General features: G+C 37.8%; 1 protein-coding gene across 1 annotated transcript in view; it reads right to left on the bottom strand.

The window, feature by feature from the left end:
• Positions 1-20,853, bottom strand: part of LOC124596537 (semaphorin-2A) — a 170,254-nt gene that overhangs the window by 31,169 nt on the left and 118,232 nt on the right. Inside the window, exon 5 of the mRNA XM_047135714.1 lies at positions 4,181-4,402. Coding sequence (XP_046991670.1) covers positions 4,181-4,402 — 222 coding nt within the window. The remainder of the gene's footprint in view (positions 1-4,180; positions 4,403-20,853) is intronic.

Genomic DNA, 20,853 nt, shown 5'->3' with positions numbered 1-20,853 from the left:
CATATTAACACACTATTAGGAACTATGAAGGTTTTGAAGATATTTTGAGGATGTAGAGATTTGATATTACTGAGAAATGCAATGACACATTTGAAGATATTTTGTCACATACCTGTACACACTGCTTACAGTAAATTAAGAGAGAATTGTGCTGGGTAGAAAGAAATGCTGAAACTTATGCTTTTTGTGTTAGCAAGTGATGAGATGAAGAGAGAGTTAGAAATGACTCTGGAAGTAAAGTTGTAACAGCTAACATGCCTAATTTTAAAATGTTTACTTATATTATGCTTGTAAGTGGATCAGATTTTTGGAAAACGCTGTTAACATTACTAGACTGACTACACATCCACACGGATACACATGAAGACATTACCATTATTTACCCTGAAAACTCTCTGCCAAAGTTATTGACATTTTACCTGTTTTTGTAAGAAATGAAACATTGTCAGATGAATTTTGTTGAGAATTGATGTGGAGTAAGATTTTATTTCTAACTTTGATACTCTACTGTTTTACATGAAAAATATGGATCAACACTACTTATGTGTGAAAGAGAAAAGACTTTGCCTTTCAGCTTCATAAAGTGCAAACTATTAAATTTAATGTAATTGGATAGATAAAAAATCTACTCACCAAGTAGCGGCAGATCAACACACATATATTTTTTAAAAAAAGTTTTATGTATGCAAGCTTTTGGAGCCAGTGACTCCTTCTTCTGGCTGAAGGGTTGAAGGATGAAGGAAAAGGACTGTAGAGATTTAGGAAAAGGGGTGGATTTCAGAAAATTCACACAGAACCCCAGGTCAGAGTAATCTTACTGGATGGGATGAGAAGGAAAGACATTTTCTTTGCTTCTCATCCCATCCAATAAGTTTCCCCTGACTTGTGGTTCTGGGGTAACTTTTCTAAACTCTACCTCTTTTTCTAAACCTCTCCAGTCCTTTTCTTTCATCCCTCTTCTTTCCGTGCAACTCTTCCGCTAGAAGAAGGAGCCACTGGCTCTGAAACCTTGTGGCTCCAAAAGCTTGCATATTTTAACCTTTTTTTTTTTTTTTTTTTAATATATGTGTGTTCTCTAAACAAATGGACTGATTCTCTGTGTCTGTGTTAGAATAGGTAATTTATTACAAAAAGGACTGATTCTCTGAGTCTGTGATAAGCCACATGGTTTATTAAGGAAAAAGACTGATTTGTTGAGTCTGTGATAGGATTACACATTAACGATTTTTAAATCTTTGAAAGGTGCAAACTCTGTGATCAAACAAAGAGACAAATCTTAAGATAACCCCTGAATGTCAACTCTCTCATCCTAAGCAACTTTGAAAAGTCAATTTTGAAAAAGAACCCATGAACAAACACTGTATTTCTTTACAAAAAGGGAACTAATCTAGTAACTCTGTATTTCACTGTTTATCTTTATAAATTGTATTAGATGATTTTTCAGTAATTTCTTCCATGCTGTATAATATTTTGATGATAATTCTACACTTTACTACACGTTGTACCTTTTGAAATTTATTACTCTGTTTAGGTTTTTTTGCAAGTAAAAAAAAGTTTTTAGTATCAACCATTTTTTTTAACAAGTCAGCTCATTCATGTTAATCAGTTGTTCAATCTTTTAAGGCTCATTTGCCCAATCATCATATTGTGCAAATATTTTAGGAGGTTTTGTAGCATAGCAGTTGATTTCAACCGTATCTGAAGTCACATATACAATATTCATTTACTAAATACTGACGTCCAGATCTGATAAGTATATTGAATTTTCTAGCAAATACATGTAACTGTAGATGCAAACAATACCAAAAGACAATAATACAAAACAGTCAAACATGAGTAAAAATCACCTTATGGAAATAATAACTATGTATTGAAATGTGCTGCTGGCATTGGTAGGCATGAATAAAATTATCTGGCTCTTCTAGCATTCGCAAATATGTAATCACAAACAATGAGTGATGCAATGTAATTTATCAAACAGTACTGTGGTCATATTTGAATGTAATATTAACCCAAATGTATTTCTTTTACACGTTCATAAGCTTTTCATGTGTTCAAGGCTACAAAAACAAGTTAATATGTTAAAACAGTACAATTCATAGTGAGAACATTATTAGGAAATATAAACAAATTTCACTTTCTGATAACCAAGCCAGATACATAAGTTTGGTCTATATCACAAAACTCTATATATGGTGGGAATTCTTTTTATTAACTAGTTTGGCTATAAGTAAAGAAAAAAGTAATTGTCACACAATGTAAAATCCAGGCTCTTGTTGAAAAAAGTAATCGAATTTTTGTTAAATTGAACATCTCGTATTTCACTATAAAAAATAAAAATTAATGTGACGTTTGTATTTAAAAACAATTACCTGTAAGTTAGAAACATTTTGCAATCCACATTGTCAGCTAAATGTAAAACTTTTAATTGTAACTCACTTAAAGTCTGCTTATAACTATTAACCCACTGTTCTTTTTATTATAAATACTGGTAGATTTTTGTTGTCAGCAGCTTAACCTTTCACCAGATTTTGAAGTGGAATCTGTGTTTATTGTCAGTGCTAATAATGTGATAATAAACAGTATTATTTAAAATGGTGCATATATAAACTTGATTATTATACATATCACTTGTGAAGTCTGTAGGCCAATAGAATTCCAGATTATCTATGAGAATCAGCTGTTGCTGCAAAGAAGGAAATAAGAATGTAAGTATTTGTACTTTGCTGAATTTGCACCTCTGTCTCTTGAACTATCCACAATGTTAGCTGTTGTCATGAACAGAAACAAATCTTTTACACTTCAACAGATTCTGAAATGGCATAACATTACAAAATCTTGTAACCTCACATAATCTGCAACTCAACATGTCACATTTATGGTGAGTAGCCATCTATCCTTTTCATAGTGTTGTCAAGAGGAATTAAATCTGGTGACTGTGACTACGAAGGAGTTGGTCCATTTCAACCTATCTCCCCTACACCAAATGTATGGTTGAGATAATTGTGGATGTGATGGGCAAAATGTGTGGACATGCCATCATCTTGGAACCACATTCGTTTTCTGATGAAGTGACAGTGCCAAATCTTCCAGTAACTCCACCAGAACCTCTTGCAAGAATGCCAAGTACATGGTACCCATTAGGTAATATGAAAGAATGTATAGCTTAATAAGATGAACACCAGTGATTCCAGCACATACATTTATACACTGCTGAAATCCATGTGAAAGAATGTATAGCTTAATAAGATGAACACCAGTGATTCCAGCACATATATTTATACACTGCTGAAATCCATGTGAATGTGTGGCATGATGATTTTTGTTATCCCAAATGTGGCTGTTTCAACAGTTCAAAAAAGGATGTGGCGCAGAAATTTGGGCATGTTGACACGGTGATGTAGAAATCATATACATAAATTGACACTTAGTGGAAGATCCGCTGGAGTCAATACAAGCACATTCTGTCAGTGGTAAGTGTGGAGTTGCTGGATATGCAGAACATGGCAGACACTTGTGTTGGGCATGTCCATGAGACACACAATGTTTTTAGTGTTCATAGCCAGGTTTTCTTCTACATGATGAAGGATGGCCTCTTCAAAGCACAGAGTGTGGCACATCTGTGGAGCACCACAGTCATCCCTCCTAGTTGTGAACGAGTCAGTTTCCTGGAACTGTTGTAATCACATGAAAATGGTATGTAACATGCTGAGTTGATCCAGAAAATGTTTCTCCCTACATGCGTCTAGCTTCAGCATAGAATATTAACATCTCCGTGTATTCTCCAAATGTGTATTCCAATATCCTATACTGCTTCAGTTGTTCTTACTGTTCACAGATGGACTAACAGTTGAGCAGAACACTGAAGCAGCGACTGTAAACATAGGGCAGACTATGGCAGGGGACTCTGTTCTCAGTTTGTGTGCATACTGTGAAGTGGGAGATTTGAAAATGGTTTGAGCTTCAAACCTATTTTTTATCTAGACAGTGCATTTCTGAATGTGGTTCCTTCAAAAAGACTTTATCTAATAAGTGCCCTCTGCAAACTGTAGAAGGCTAAAGTAGTAATTATGAAATACGCTATATAATGAAAAAGGTCTGTCTCTTGCTTACAGATTAGCACTTATGAAGGAGTTACAGTAAGGATGAAAAGTAGAAAGTGGCAAGATTTGTTACATACCAATCCAAAATTAGCCATACTCTGTAATTCTAGTATATACTTCAGTGCTTCTCCATCAGCTCCATATTCTGCTACTTGTGGTGCCTGCATTGTATCTGATATGAAAAAATGATTTCCATGGCCTCCAGCTCCACCTCGTGCTGCCACGAACATAGATCTCTCTTTGTTTAGATCAGCTACAACACACCCATTTTGATCCTTTACAACTGTACCTACAGGAACCTATAACCAAAATTGATAATGATGATGATCATAACAACAATAACAATAATAATAATAATAATAATGACAATAATAATACAAGCAAACATAAATGCAAATATGAGAACATATCAACTCTTTCTAACTAATTATGTAGTTTATATATAAAAACAAAGATGAGGTGACTTACCGAACAAAAGCGCTGGCAGGTCGATAGACACACAAACAAATACAAACATACACACAAAATTCAAGCTTTCGCAACAAACTGTTGCCTCATCAGGAAAGAGGGAAGGAGAGGGGAAGACGAAAGGAAGTGGGTTTTAAGGGAGAGGGTAAGGAGTCATTCCAATCCCGGGAGCAGAAAGACTTACCTTAGGGGGAAAAAAGGACAGGTATACACTCGCACACACGCACATATCCATCCACACATACAGACACAAGCAGACATATTGTGTGTAGTCTTTAAATATGTCTGCTTGTGTCTGTATGTGTGGATGGATATGTGCGTGTGTGCGAGTGTATACCTGTCCTTTTTTCCCCCTAAGGTAAGTCTTTCCGCTCCCGGGATTGGAATGACTCCTTACCCTCTCCCTTAAAACCCACTTCCTTTCGTCTTCCCCTCTCCTTCCCTCTTTCCTGATGAGGCAACAGTTTGTTGCGAAAGCTTGAATTTTGTGTGTATGTTTGTATTTGTTTGTGTGTCTATCGACCTGCCAGCGCTTTCGTTCGGTAAGTCACCTCATCTTTGTTTTTATATATAATTTTTCCCACGTGGAATGTTTCCTTCTATTATATTAATTATGTAGTTTTTGATTTGTAATACCTAATAGTCACTTTTCTTATATATCCTGCTGCCACAGGGACTATATATATATATATATATATATATATATATATATATATATATATATATATATATATATATATATATATATATATATATATATATATATATATATATACTGATGTAATTATACAAATACAATTATCCATTATAACTTTAAGGTCTGCAAAATAATTTTGGAGTTATAATCAAGACAAGTGCTCAGCATTTCAGTGTTAGCTGCCACCTTCTTTCCCATCTTTTCTCTGTAAACTCACTCTCTCTATCTCCCTCATTTTACGTTACTCCACAATGTATCTTCTTATCATTTAATTATAGCATTTATGAAGATACATGATTAAAGTTCTAGTTAACAACCACTCATAATCCTACTGCCACTAAAGAACTTACATTTTCAAGTAATATTTAAGAACAATCTGCACAAAGAAACTGTAAGAAACTTCTCGGTGAAGGATCTATCAAGTCTGCTAATACTTTACTTAAGGGCACTTTATTTTATATTATGTCATCATCATCATCTTGTAGTTTCCTGCCACTGGTATGTCTGCTTCCAACACAATTTTCTACATTTTTTCTAGTCTCTGGTCTCTGTCACTAATCTGACCCAGTCTTCTCTGTCTTTTTAATGCTTTTTCCCACTCCTTTAAGTCACTTGTCCCTTGGCTTTCCCCTTATTCTTGCCCTCCATTTTCATCTCGTGCATCTTCTTCATTCATTCTCTTCACATGCCCATACCATTTTAATCTTTTTCCTCAACCTTCTTCTGTAGGAGTTCCTAATGCGTTATCTCCCAAACACTTTCATTTCTCCAGAATGAGATTTTCACTCTGCAGCGGAGTGTGCGCTGATATGAAACTTCCTGGCAGATTAAAACTGTGTGCCTGACCGAGACTCGAACTCGGGACCTTAGCCCTTCTTCGGGCAAGTGCTCTACCATCTGAGCTACCGAAGCACGACTCACGCCCTGTACTCACAGCTTTACTTCTGCCAGTATCTTGTCTCCTACCTTCCAAACTTTACAGAAGCTCTCCTGCGAACCTTGCAGGACTAGCACTCCTGAAAGAAAGGATATTGTGGGGACATGGCTTAGCCACAGCCTGGGGGAGGTTTCCAGAATGAGATTTTCACTCTGCAGTGGAGTGTGCGCTGATATGAAACTTCCTGGCAGATTAAAACTGTGTGCCTGACCGAGACTCGAACTCGGGACCTTTGCAAAGGTTTTAATCTGCCAGGAAGTTTCACTTTCATTTCTAATCTTTTTCATTTTTGTTACACCTGTCTTACTTTTCAAAAACTTTATTTCACTTGCTTGCATCTTACTTTTCTTCCCTTTCCTTCAAGGTGCAGGTTTCAGCAACATGGAACATAACTGGTGTATGTAATACATTTTTTACATCACATTCTTATTTTTCTGGGGAACTTCTTCGTTCCAAATCCGTCTTCTCACACTTCCCAACTTGGCTTGCACACTTACTTGTCTCTTTGTTATTTCTTACTTTTTCCTGTATTATACTTCCCAGGAACTTGAAACATTCTGCTCAACCATTTTCAGCTGCTCCCCATGAAGCATCATATTTGTGATTTGCCTATTCTTGCATCTTGTTGTGACCACCAGCTCACATTTCCTTGCAGTAAATTAGGCCATACTCTTGCACAACATGTTTCCAAACATCCAACTGCTTCTGCACTTCCTTCTTATTGTTCCCCTACACAAGCACATCATCAGCAAACAAGATTGTTGTCATCATGTATCCCATCTCTCTTGCCCCTTGTGTCTGAACCTCAACCACCACCACTATAGAAAGTAACAAAAACAGTGTACTTTCTCATTTAAGACCATTTCTCCATATCACTCATTTTCCTCTCTCTTTACTCACTCACACATTGGTACGACTTTTTCTTTAATCATCAATACAGTCTGCCTCTCTATATCTTTCCTTCTTAGCTTCTGCCAGACATTACTTCTGAATAGCGTTTTGTATGATTTAACAAAATCCAGAAAGACTATGATACTTGTAAGGGTATTCTCTCTGGAACGGTTATTTCTACTGTGCTCTTAAAAGTCATTTATTCTTCTTCCACAGTTTACAGCTCACCCAGAAGGATTTTATTTCTTATTTTCCTGTGCTTTGTCCCTTCAACTCCCTTTCTTTTAGTTTCCATACACATATTAGGCTGTAGGGAAGGGACCGTTTGATGTGGAATGGGTGGCAGCTGTCATAATGGAGGTACTGTTGCTTGTTGGTGGGTTTGATGTGGACAGACGTGTGAAGCTGGCCATTGGACAGGTGGAGGTCAACGTCAAGGAAAGTGGCATGGGATTTCGAGTAGGACCAGGTGAATCTGATGGAACCAAAGGAGTTGAGGTTGGAGAGGAAATTCTGGAGTTCTTCTTCACTGTGAGTCCAGATCATGAAGATGTCATCAATAAATCTGTACCAAACTTTGGTTGGCAGGCCTGGGTAACCAAGAAGGCTTACTCTAAGCGACCCATGATTAGGTTGGCGTATGAGGGGGCCATCCTGGTGCCCATGGCTGTTCCCTTTAATTGTTGGTATGTCTGGCCTTCGAAAGTGAAGCAGTTGTGGATCAGGATGAAGGTAATGAGGAAAGAGGTTGTTGGTAGGGTGGCAGGTGATCAGCGTGAAAGGAAGTGCTCCATCACAGCGAGGCCCTGGACGTGCGGAATATTTGTGTATAAGGAAGTGGCATCAATGGTTACAAGGATGGTTTCCGGGTGTAACAGACTGGGTAGGGATTCCAGGCGTTTGAGAAAGTGGTTGGTGTCTTTGATGAAGGATGGGAGACTGCATGTAATGGGTTGAAGGTGTTGATCTATGTAGGCAGAGATACGTTCTGTGGGGGCTTGGTAGCCAGCTACAATGGGACGGCCGGGATGATTGGGTTTGTGAATTTTAGGAAGAAGGTTGAAGGTAGGGGTGCGGGGTGTTGGTGGGGTCAGGAGGTTGATGGAGTCAGGTGAAAGGTTTTGTAGGGGGCCTAAGGTTCTGAGGATTCCTTGAAGCTCCGCCTGGACATCAGGAATGGGATTACCTTGGCAAACTTCCTTTCACGCTGATCACCTGTCACCCTACCAAAAACCTCTTTCCTCATTACCTTAGCCAGCTTCATCCTGATCCACAACTTCTTCATTTTCGAAGGCCAGACATACCAACAATTAAAGGGAACAGCCATGGGCACCAGGATGGCCCCCTCGTACGCCAACCTAATCATGGGTCGCTTAGAGTAAGCCTTCTTGGTTACCCAGGCCTGCCAACCAAAGTTTGGTACAGATTTATTGATGACATCTTCATGATCTGGACTCACAATGAAGAAGAACTCCAGAATTTCCTCTCCAACCTCAACTCCTTTGGTTCCATCAGATTCACCTGGTCCTACTCCAAATCCCATGCCACTTTCCTTGACATTGACCTCCACCTGTCCAATGGCCAGCTTCACACGTCCGTCCACATCAAACCCACCAACAAGCAACAGTACCTCCATTATGACAGCTGCCACCCATTCCACATCAAACGGTCCCTTCCCTACAGCCTAGGTCTTCGTGGCAAATGAATCTGCTCCAGTCCGGAATCCCTGACCCATTACACCAACAACCTGAAAACAGCTTTCGCATCCCGCAACTACCCTCCCGACCTGGTACAGAAGCAAATAACCAGAGCCACTTCCTCATCTCCTCAAACCCAGAACCTCCCACAGAAGAACCCCAAAAGTGCCCCACTTGTGACAGGATACTTTCCGGGTCTGGATCAGACTCTGAATGTGGCTCTCCAGCAGGGATACGACTTCCTCAAATCCTGCTCTGAAATGAGATCCATCCTTCATGAAATCCTTCCCACTCCACCAAGAGTGTCTTTCCGCCGTCCACCTAACCTTTGTAACCTCTTAGTTCATCCCTATGAAATCCCCAAACCACCTTCCCTACCCTCTGGCTCCTACCCTTGTAACCACCCCCGGCGTAAAACCTGTCCCATGCACCCTCCCACCACCACCTACTCCAGTCCTGTAACCCGGAAGGTGTACACCATCAAAGGCAGAGCCACGTGTGAAAGCACCCACGTGATTTACCAACTGACCTGCCTACACTGTGAAGCTTTCTATGTGGGAATGACCAGCAACAAACTGTCCATTCGCATGAATGGACACAGGCAGACAGTGTTTGTTTGTAATGAGGATCACCCTGTGGCTAAACATGCCTTGGTGCACGGCCAGCACATCTTGGCACAGTGTTACACTGTCCGGGTTATCTGGATACTTCCCACTAACACCAACCTGTCAGAACTCCGGAGATGGGAACTTGCCCTTCAGTATATCCTCTCTTCTTGTTACCCGCCAGGCCTCAATCTCCGCTAATTTCAATTTGCCGCCGCTCATACCTCTCCTGTCTTTCAACAACATCTTTGCCTCTGTACTTCCGCCTAGACTGACATCTCTGCCCAAACTCTTTGCCTTTACAAATGTCTGCTTGTGTCTGTGTATGTGCGGATGGATATGTGTGTGTGTGCGAGTGTATACCCCTTTTTTCCCCCTAAGGTAAGTCTTTCCGCTCCCGGGATTGGAATGACTCCTTACCCTCTCCCTTAAAACCCACATCCTTTCGTCTTTCCCTCTCCTTCCCTCTTTCCTGATGAGGCAACAGTTTGTTGCGAAAGCTTGAATTTCATGTGTATGTTTGTGTTTGTTTGTGTGTCTATCGACCTGCCAGCACTTTTGTTCGGTAAGTCACATCATCTGTGTTTGGTAGCTTTCCCACATGTGTCATACCCCACAGAAGATGCAGTTGCAAGATCTGTCCAATACATCCATCCGGTACATCCTACTCTAGTCCTGTTCCAGGTCCCAATGCATTTCTCAACACCACAGTTTGCTGAGCACAGCTTCCATGGCCTGCAGCCTGAATTATCTAACTGGTGCCAGTGTCTCGTTCCTCCCCCCCATGCACCTGCAGAGCTGCCACACATCAGGTGTATGTTTGTGCTTGTATTTGTACTCTATAGCTTTGAAAGAGGCTTTATCTGAAAGCTGCAAAGTCCTTGATCTTTTTTATGTGCCTTTTGGCGACTTAGGGCCTCTACTATTCATGGAGTTGATACTTTTACTTTTTATGATAATTACAAAGAATTGTTGGACACAAAATAACACTAAGTACATTTCCAGTAAAGTTAAAATCCAAATGAAATTTTGATAGGTAGGACTTATTTATGTGCTGGAGTGTCACTATTATAAAATTCTCACTTATGTTAAGTGCAAGGACTTTTAAAAAGGCTTTTGGCTGGCTTTTGCCACATCTTATTCACACAGTACATACAATCTTAATTTTCTTCATGTGGGTTGCAATACTGCATTGTTTCACTTAACCAGCGTAAAGTTGTGGAATACATTCCACTATGGTTGATTTTATGTGCAGATGAATTAACAGGAGGAGCAACATTTTGCTAAAAGATAAGTATCTATCATGTTACGGATGAAAATACTATGTGTACCTCCTGTCTAGGAACAGAGATGAAGAAGACAATCAGGTGCTATGGCAGATGAAGAAACTAACATGAGTGGCTGAGGAGGTAGAAGAGCCCCCCCCCCTCTCCCCCACAGTACAGTCCAAGTGGCACTGCCAGCACAAGCACAATGCAGTGGCTATGCACTATCAAGCTGAATGTTTGCTGGCACAGACAAAATGCCATAACTGGTGTTATACACAAGGCAGCACAATATTAGCATTTTATCTCTATCAAATATTATTATTAATATAATGGAAGGAAACATTCCACGTGGGAAAAATTATATATAAAAACAAAGATGAGGTGACTTACCGAACAAAAGCGCTGGCAGGTCGATAGACACACAAACAAACACAAACACACACACAAAATTCAAGCTTTCGCAACAAACTGTTGCCTCATCAGGAAAGAGGGAAGGAGAGGGGAAGACGAAAGGAAGTGGGTTTTAAGGGAGAGGGTAAGGAGTCATTCCAATCCCGGGAGCGGAAAGACTTACCTTAGGGGGAAAAAAGGACAGGTATACACTCGCACACACGCACATATCCATCCACACATACAGACACAAGCAGACATATGTGCGTGTGTGCGAGTGTATACCTGTCCTTTTTTCCCCCTAAGGTAAGTCTTTCCGCTCCCGGGATTGGAATGACTCCTTACCCTCTCCCTTAAAACCCACTTCCTTTCGTCTTCCCCTCTCCTTCCCTCTTTCCTGATGAGGCAACAGTTTGTTGCGAAAGCTTGAATTTTGTGTGTGTGTTTGTGTTTGTTTGTGTGTCTATCGACCTGCCAGCGCTTTTGTTCGGTAAGTCACCTCATCTTTGTTTTTATATATAAATATTATTATTATTATTTCTTTCTTTTCTCAGACGTTATGTCTGGTCAAAAATGGAAAGTGACGCGGATCTTGATCAAGCGTGGCTTCCTTTTAACTGTACGGTATATGTTATATTGCATTTAGGAACTTTCGGGTAATTGAACATGTATCAATAATTACGGATTTCTGTAGTTGTATATATAAGTTTGGATGTAGCTGTATTGCATTGATGTACTGGTGGATATTGTGTGGTATGACCCCTGTAGTTGATAGTATAATTGGTATAATGTCAACTTTATCCTGATGCCACATGTCCTTGACTTCCTCAGCCAGTTGGATGTATGTTTTTAATTTTTTCTCCTATTTTCTTTTGCATATTTGTTGTATTGGGTATGGATATTTCGATTAGTTGTGTTAATTTCTTCTTTTTATTGGTGAGTATGATGTCAGGTTTGTTATGTGGTGTTGTTTTATCTGTTATAATGGTTCTGTTTCAGTATAATTTGTATTCATCATTCTCCAGTACATTTTGTGGTGCATACTTGTATGTGGGAACGTGTTGTTTTATAAGTTTATGTTGTAAGGCAAGCTGTTGATGTATTATTTATGCTACATTGTCATGTCTTCTGGGGTATTCTGTATTTGCTAGTATTGTACATCCGCTTGTGATGTGATCTACTGTTTCTATTTGTTGTTTGCAAAGTCTGCATTTATCTGTTGTGGTATTGGGATCTTTAATAATATGCTTGCTGTAATATCTGGTGTTTCTTGTATGATCCTGTATTGCAATCATGAATCCTTCCATCTCACTGTATATATTGCCTTTTCTTAGCCATGTGTTGGATGCGTCTTGATCGATGTGTGGCTGTGTTAGATGATACGGGTGCTTGCCATGTAGTGTTTTCTTTTTCCAATTTACTTTCTTCGTATCTGTTGATGTTATGTGATCTAAAGGGTTGTAGAGGTGGTTATGAAATTGTAGTGGTGTAGCCGATGTATTTATATGAGTGATTGCTTTGTGTATTTTGCTAGTTTCTGCTCGTTCTAGAAAGAATTTTCTTAAAATTGTCTACCTGTCCATAATGTAGGTTTTTTATGTCGATAAATCCCCTTCCTCCTTCCTCTCTGCTTAATGTGAATCTTTCTGTTGCTGAATGTATGTGATGTATTCTATATTTGTGGCATTGTGATCGTGTAAGTGTGTTGAGTGCTTCTAGGTCTGTGTTACTCCATTTCACTACTCCAAATGAGTAGGTCAATATTGGTATAGCATAAGTATTTATAGCTTTTGTCTTGTTTCTTGCTGTCAATTCTGTTTTCAGTATTTTTGTTAGTCTTTGTCTATATTTTTCTTTTAGTTCTTCTTTTATATTTGTATTATCTATTCCTATTTTTTGTTTGTATCCTAGATATTTATAGACATCTGTTTTTTCCATCGCTTCTATGCAGTCGCTGTGGTTATCCAATATGTAATCTTCTTGTTTAGTGTGTTTTCCCTTGACTATGCTATTTTTCTTACATTTGTCTGTTCCAAAAGCCATATTTATATCATTGCTGAATACTTCTGTTATCTTTAGTAATTGGTTGAGTTGTTGATTTGTTGCTGCCAGTAGTTTTAGATCATCCATGTATAGCAAATGTGTGATTTTGTGTGGGTATGTTCCAGTAATATTGTATCCATAATTTGTATTATTTAGCATGTTGGATAGTGGGTTCAGGGCAAGGCAGAACCAGAAAGGACTTAATGGGTCTCCTTGGTATATTCCACGCTTAATCTGTATTGTCTGTGATGTGATATTATTTGAATTTGTTTGGGTATTAAGTGTGGTTTTCCAATTTTTCATTACTATGTTTAGGAACTGTATCAATTTAGGATCTACTTTGTATATTTCCAATATTTGTAGTAACCATGAGTGGGGTACACTATCAAAAACTTTTTGATAATCAATGTATGCATAGTGTAGCGACCTTTGTTTAGTTTTAGCTTGATATGTCACCTCTGCATCTATTATCAGTTGCTCTTTACATCCTCGTGCTCCTCTGCAACAGCCTTTTTGTTCTTCATTTATAATTTTATTCTGTGTTGTATGTGTCACTAGTTTCTGTTTAATGACTGAAGTTAATATTTTGTATATTGTTGGTAGGCATGTTATGGGGCGATATTTGGCTGGGTTTGCTGTGTCTGCTTGATCTTTAGGTTTCAGATAAGTTATTCCATGTGTAAGTGTATCAGGGAATGTGTATGGGTCTGCAATGTAGCCTAACTGTTAAATAATTTTGTTAGATGTGAATGTGTTGAGATGAACTTCTTTAGCCAGAAATTTGCTATTTTATCTTTTCCAGGGGCTTTCCAATTGTGAGTAGAATTAATTGCTTGGGTGACTTCATGTTGCAAAATTATCACTTCAGGCATTTGTGGTATCATCTTGTATGTGTCTGTTTCTGCTTGTAGCCACCGTGCATGCCTGTTATGTTGTACCGGGTTTGACCATATGTTGCTCCAGAAGTGTTCCATGTCTGTTATGTTTGGAGGAGTGTCTATTTTAATGTGTGTGTTATCTATTGTCTGGTAAAATTTCTTTTGGTTTGTGTTGAATGTTTGGTTTTGTTTCCTTCTATTTTCACTTTTTTTGTATCTTCTAAATCGTTTGGCCAATGCTTGTAATTTCTGCTTCTTTTCATCTAATTGCTCTATTGCTTCTTGTTGTGACATTTTACCTAACTTTTTTCATTTTTTGTCTGATATTTCATTTCTTAGAAATTGTGTTAGCTGTCCGATGTCTTTTCACAGTTTTTCTATTCTGATCTGTAGCCTGTGTTGCCATGCTGGTTTTGTGGGTTTCTTCTGTGTGTTGGTTGGTTCTGATCTCTGCCTAGTGTGCATATTTAGTGTAGTGAGTGCTCCTATATAAACCAGTAGTTGTAACTCTTCCATAGTTGTGTTTTCATTTATTTTGTTGTGTATGATTGTGTTGATAGTTTTTATTGTTGTTTCGACTTTTGGGTTATTTGGCGGTCTATGCAAGAATGGTCTAATGTCTGTATTTGTGTCTTTGTATTCTATATATGTCAGTTGAAATTTTTCTTCTATATCTAACATGTGTGTCACTTCGTGTTCTATTTGTGCTTGTTCTGGTGGCTGTCTTAAGATGTCGTTTTCCTCTGATTGTTTAATTGATGCGTATTGTTCTTTGTTTGTTTGCTCTGAGATGTTTGAGTCTATTACTGTATTTTCTTCTTCTTCTGATTGCACATTATTTTGTTCCAGTATTTGTTGTACTTGTTGTTTGATGTTTTCTAATTCGGACTGGGGTATCCTGTTATTTTTGATTATTACACGGATCTGATCAGCTAGTTGTTGTTCTGTTAAAAATTTTAATTCTGGGTATCTGGTAATAAATGTTGTGTATACTTGTGATCTGTATCCAGTTGTGTTGGTTCCTAGGTTTGTTGCTTGGTAATAACAGAACATGAGGTGTCGATTAACTTCATCTGACCATCTCATCCTCTGTCTTTGTTTTCCTTCTAGGGTGGTTGCAGGAAGCATATCCTGCAAAACACCTCTATTTGGATTTAAATCATTTTCCAGTTGGCTAGCAGTGTCGTTACCATTGTGGGCGGGCATAGGGTTCAAGCGTCGTCCCCGACCATGACGGCGCTTGTCCGAGGCTTCATTAGTTCTGTCCTGAACCAACTAATCACACTAAAAGGGGGGTTAGCCCTATTAGTGGTTTGTTCTTTTCGTCGCCTTTTACGACTGGCAGAACATACCGGAGGCCTATTCTTTTCCCGGGCCTCCACGGGATGATGATTATTATTATTATTATTATTATTATTATTATTATTGATGCAATATCTTTATAGTCTTGCTTTTAAAATTAGTATACTGGCCTTTACACACTCCAATTATGCAATCTGACACTAATTATTCAATTTATTTCTGGATTCATTTACAAAATAGTGATATAACTTGGTGATGATTCTTCTTTTGTCAAGAAAGTTTGTAAACTCTTTTGTTTTGTAAACTCTTTGGTATATTGTTAGTAGCGCAGAATGTAGAGTGTGGCGGGCATGCCTCTGATGGAATCAGACATGTTTTTATGTTTGGCAATAACAATGTAAATTTCTGTTTTATGGAAGTGGGGATTGTAAAGTCAGTGTGACATAGAAGAATGGGATAAAATAAAAAAACTCGTAGAAACAGAGATTACTTCATCAGTTATCTAGTCAACTGGAAACCACAAAGTCAAAATTTCAGCCTCAAGAACCTACTCCTAGATGTGATGAACTGCAGCCAACGACGAGAAAATGAAGTAGTAGGGGAAAAAATAATAATAAATAAATAAATTACTTGTACATCTTACTCCGCTCGAAGCGTTTGAAACAAAGCAGTGATTTTGAAGAGATTAAAAATTTACTGGTGATGTACGGGAGGGTAAGATTTAATTGTGGGCACCATCCAGGATCAGTTGACTGATAATTAAGTTTTGTCTGTTGCAGAAGAAGGAAGGACAGTTATTTGTGTCAATTGCAGTTTATGTGAAATCCAAATCATTCAAAGGAAGAAGACCAAAAGCTGCCTAACAAGGTCGTATCAACAGTGACGAGATACTATCAACAGTGATGGACTGGATGAACTGAAGGAGGACTTTATGTCTACGAGAAGTGACATCAAAAAGAAAAGATAAGTACAAACAATTTGTGAAATAATTTTTTTTGTGGACTCGTGTTATTGCTAGGAAAATGAATAGAGATGAGGGTAGTAGTGATGAAGTGAAAGCTGTAGGACCCAGCTAGGACATATTTGAACCAAGTAAAAGTTGTAGTCAGCAAAGAAACACTAAAAACTGATATTTTGCTGTTCATTTTGTCAAAATTAGAGGAAATGTAAACAGAAGTCTCAAAACAATAGTAAAATGGACAGGGTACAATACAAAATAGACCATCTTTGTAATCAGGCTTCAGAGCTAAAAAATGGATTGTCAGGGGGATTAAAACGTGTGAATGAAAAAGTTGATGTCTTAGAAAATAAATTTATTGTTTTGGAAAATGAGTTAGTTGCCCAATCTGCACGACAGACAAAGAATGTTAATGATATCAGAGTTGAACAGAAGGCCTTTGTGAAAAAAAAATGGAACAGAACTTTACTAGTTTAGATCAAAAATTTTTTAATGTTGAAAACAGTATGCAAGCTAATGTAAATGTTTTAGATCAAAAAAATTCAGCAGCTCAGGAAAACTGTATTTCAAAAAATCTGTATTCAAGCAATGGTATTGTGTGGTCCAACATTGCTATAAAAATTTTTCCATCAGACAATTCACATGCAGTGGATTTTCTGTATCACTGTAGAGATAGTTTTGTTTCATGCATGAGTGGCAATCAAAAAATTGAATTTGTTAGAAGATGTCTTGAAGTGAAGATCTGTCTTGGATAATACTAAATTTAAGTCAGTGGCAAACATAACAAAGTTCTGAAAAAAGTTTTTTAAATAAATTTTGGTCAGAAGCTGAACAGGGGAGAATTAAAAAAAAATGGCTCTTGTGCACTATGGGACTTAACTTCTGAGGTCATCAGTCACCTAGAACTTAGAACTACTTAAAGCTAACTAACCTAAGGACATAACACACATCCATGCACAAGGCAGGATTCGAACCTGCGACTGTAGCGGTCGCGCGGTTCCAGACTGTAGCACCTAGAACCACTTGGGGAAAATTAAAAGTGAATTTCTGAATGGTCCTAATTATAGGAATAGGGACAGTACTCTGAAAGAGTTTCATAAGAATCAACTTAAGAAATTAACGCACCTTGACAAACCATTTGACGAAATGACATTCATTGAAGCACTCAAAAGGAGATTACCAGAAAGGCTGCAGTGGGATTTAGTACATGGACGATTGTCTTAAACAATTTTTACGATCTGTTGACAGGCTGCATAGGGCAGTAGAAAGAAGCATTTACCATAATAATCGAAATGATAGAGATCACAATAGTAATAACTACAGAAATAATGGTAACTTCTATCAGAATCAAAATGGTAACAGAAACAGAAATTTTGAACATCAGCAAAATTCGTATCATGGGGATAGCCAAGGGCAATTGAATAGGAGAAACAATCATAGTGGTAACTATTCAGGAAACGGCATTCCGCCTCAGTGAAGGTCCTCAGTTTTGGCACGAGGAAACACAACAAGTACAGGACCCCCAATTTACACTTACAATTGGACAATAGTAACAGTGTTAACAACATGGCACATGTATCTGAAGTTGAACAGAAGGAACATCTGATTTCTCATTTATGTTTTGACAAAAGTTTTGGGATACTATGTTTAATTATAGTTATGTAGGTGCTAATCACAAACCAGAATGTGAGAGTAATGAGCATTTTGATGTAGTATGTACTAATGATTTCTTCTCTTGATCAGAAAACAGTGTTAATGACGTATGTAAATCAGAGGATGACTGTATTGGATCTGAATTAGGTGGTATTTTTCATATAGATGTGAATGAGAGCCATGAAATAACTGAGATTGGTAAGTCTGAGACTGGTAGCTTATTGCAGATGAATGTAAGTAAGGTGTGTGACTTGTTATTGATGTTGTTGTTGAAGTAATTTTGGAAGAATATTATGATGATGATGATGAGTATCTGGTACTTGTGGAGTTTAAAAATCATGATGTTTCAGTGTTATTTGCGAATACAGGTAAGGTAACTGATTTATGTGATGATGTAAGTGAGAGTCATGGAATACCGGTCCAGTCAGAGCAGTTTTTCATTAACGTCATGCAGAGTAATGATCCAAACACTAAAGGCGAGGTATCTGTAAGCCCAGAGAATAAAACTGAAAACTTTATGAAATTTGTTTGGGACCAGATTGATGATAACATAGATAAATGCGTTTTGGAATAAGTTAGCTGTGGTTAGCCAAAGTTTTTATACAAATTGGTGGAATGAAGTGAAAGAAGATCTAAGCAGGAATTGTACTTTTGACAGTAATATGTTTTGTGTTCCTTCTGTAATAAGTGATGTTAGTTGTTCTATGGAATCCATTCAGTGAGTTCAAACTTTACCTGACAACATGAGTAACCTAAATAATGCTGCAATACCAGTCAAGTTGATAAAGCCCTGCAAAAACAGTATGGGCTGATGAAATAGTAAGTAATCTTTTACATGAACTGCCTAATAACAGAGATGGACAGAGATGGTGAGTCAGATACTGGATCTCCTTACACTAAGATCAAGACTGATCAGTGGAAAGGGAACTGTTTGACTGATACAGGTTGCCCGATTTGTGGTGCATCTGAACAATTTAGAGACGAGATCCAATATAGTAAGAATTTTGTGAAAATGCCCATTTTATGTGTAAACATATGAAGAGCTACTGGTAAGCAAAGCAAATATGTAAGATGTCAAGTACTGTTAACTTTTAGCATAGAGGACAAGACATATGAACATAGATGCATAATGATACCTAATCTAGAAGAAAATATACACTATGTATGTAGATTTATAAAACTATAGAACTGAGTTTTATTTATCACGAATTTAGTGTGTAAGATGATGTAATTTTTAAAGTTCTATTTTATCCACTGACTGAGTTTAAATCTATTTGTAGATTCATAAAACTATATAATTGTGTTTTTTTGTATGTAAGATGATGTGATTTCTAAGGTTCAATCTTGTCCATTGAGTGAGTTAAAATCTATGATACACTATACAGTTATGTTCTGTAATAGATTTGTGCTTTAGAATTTGATACATATACGCCACAAGACTAAATGAGTAGAACCTTTTGCAATTTTGAAATGGGGCAATATTCATAATTTTTACTGCAAAAATTAGGAATAGTATCTTAGTGTATCTGTGTGTATCACCCTGTTATTCCATTTTTTTTTTTAAATTGCATTTAACTCTGTTCATTAATGTTTCATACGTGAGTGCTTTCTAATTTCACCTGATGTAAATCCTAAATAACTGATTTCGGAAAATGATCAGAGACAGCGTATCTTATGTGATGTGAAGAAGGTACTGAACAGCATATTTATTACACAAAACAATGTTTCAGTATTTGATGTGAATGCTAGACAGGAAGTTACCTATGCATTGAAGTGTGTGATGAGAACTCTTAGAAGGAAACTGAAAGATGTGGATGGATCCACTCCCTTCACTGCTGTATGGCTGTAACCTGCTGGACCAGTTGACTTAGAAGAGATCATAGGTGTTGGGTAATGTACTCGAGCATCTATCAACTACATCAGTGTTGTGTCTGAGATTTGTAATCTTAGCCAAGACTGCTAAAGACAGTGGTATTTCACAATTCATGTATGTTTTTTCAAGTAAGGTGATTGACTTTCTATTACATGGCTCTGTTTACCTGTATTTACCCTGAGTATTGCAATATTGTATCTGATTGGAACTTGAGTTGTGAGCAGACATGGCGAGTATTGCAATATTGTAACTGATTGGAACTTGAGTTGTGAGCAGACATGGCCATCGCGACACTCTCTCACTCTCTCTCTCTCTCTCTCTCTCTCTCTCTCTCTCTCTCTCTCTCTCTCTCTCTGTGTGTGTGTGTGTGTGTGTGTGTGTGTGTGTGTGTGTGTGTGTAAAACTTTAAATCAGTATGTATTTCTTTTAAATTGTAAATAAATCTTCTAGATCTCTACATATTTAGGTTAGTTTGTATGGACAGTTAGCAAATAGTGTGGAAGACATTTACTAGTTCAGACAATATATGTAACAAGACGTAAACGTGTCTGCTTTCATACACTGATTTTAGTCCTCAAGCTACTTGATTACGTCATCATTCAAAGCTATTTGTGGCTCTGTTTACCTGTATTTACCCTGAGTATTGCAATATTGTATCTGATTAGAACTTGAGTTGTGAACAGACTCATGCTTAACTCCATTTTGGAGAGCCATGGTCATCGCGACTCTGTGCGTGTGCGTGTGTGTGCGTGCACGCTGTCAATGAGAGCGTAGAACCATTGATTGATGCTAGGTGCTTCTTAAATTGCTCTTTGCATTTGATTGAACTTATAGATATAATTGTGAACTTTATTCATTTTGTTGCGTCGAAACATTTTTTGCTGGTTGTATCTGGTATGGTTTGGATTCATGGGTCGGTCCCCACATCATAAACATAGGCCCTAATATTTTTCCATTATTTTGTTCTGTCATGAATCAACATATCCTTAAGTACTGTGGTTTATGTGGCTGAGAGATTTTGCACTATATGTCGACTCACCGTTGAGTATATTCTTCTGGTCTGTACCCGTCATTGGGTTTCTCGATTTGG

The sequence above is a fragment of the Schistocerca americana genome, chromosome 2 (genome assembly GCF_021461395.2).
Source record: "Schistocerca americana isolate TAMUIC-IGC-003095 chromosome 2, iqSchAmer2.1, whole genome shotgun sequence".
Taxonomy (NCBI): domain Eukaryota; kingdom Metazoa; phylum Arthropoda; class Insecta; order Orthoptera; family Acrididae; genus Schistocerca; species Schistocerca americana.
The sequence above is the reverse complement of the archived record's forward strand: the minus strand, read 5'-3'. Positions and strand labels throughout refer to the sequence as shown.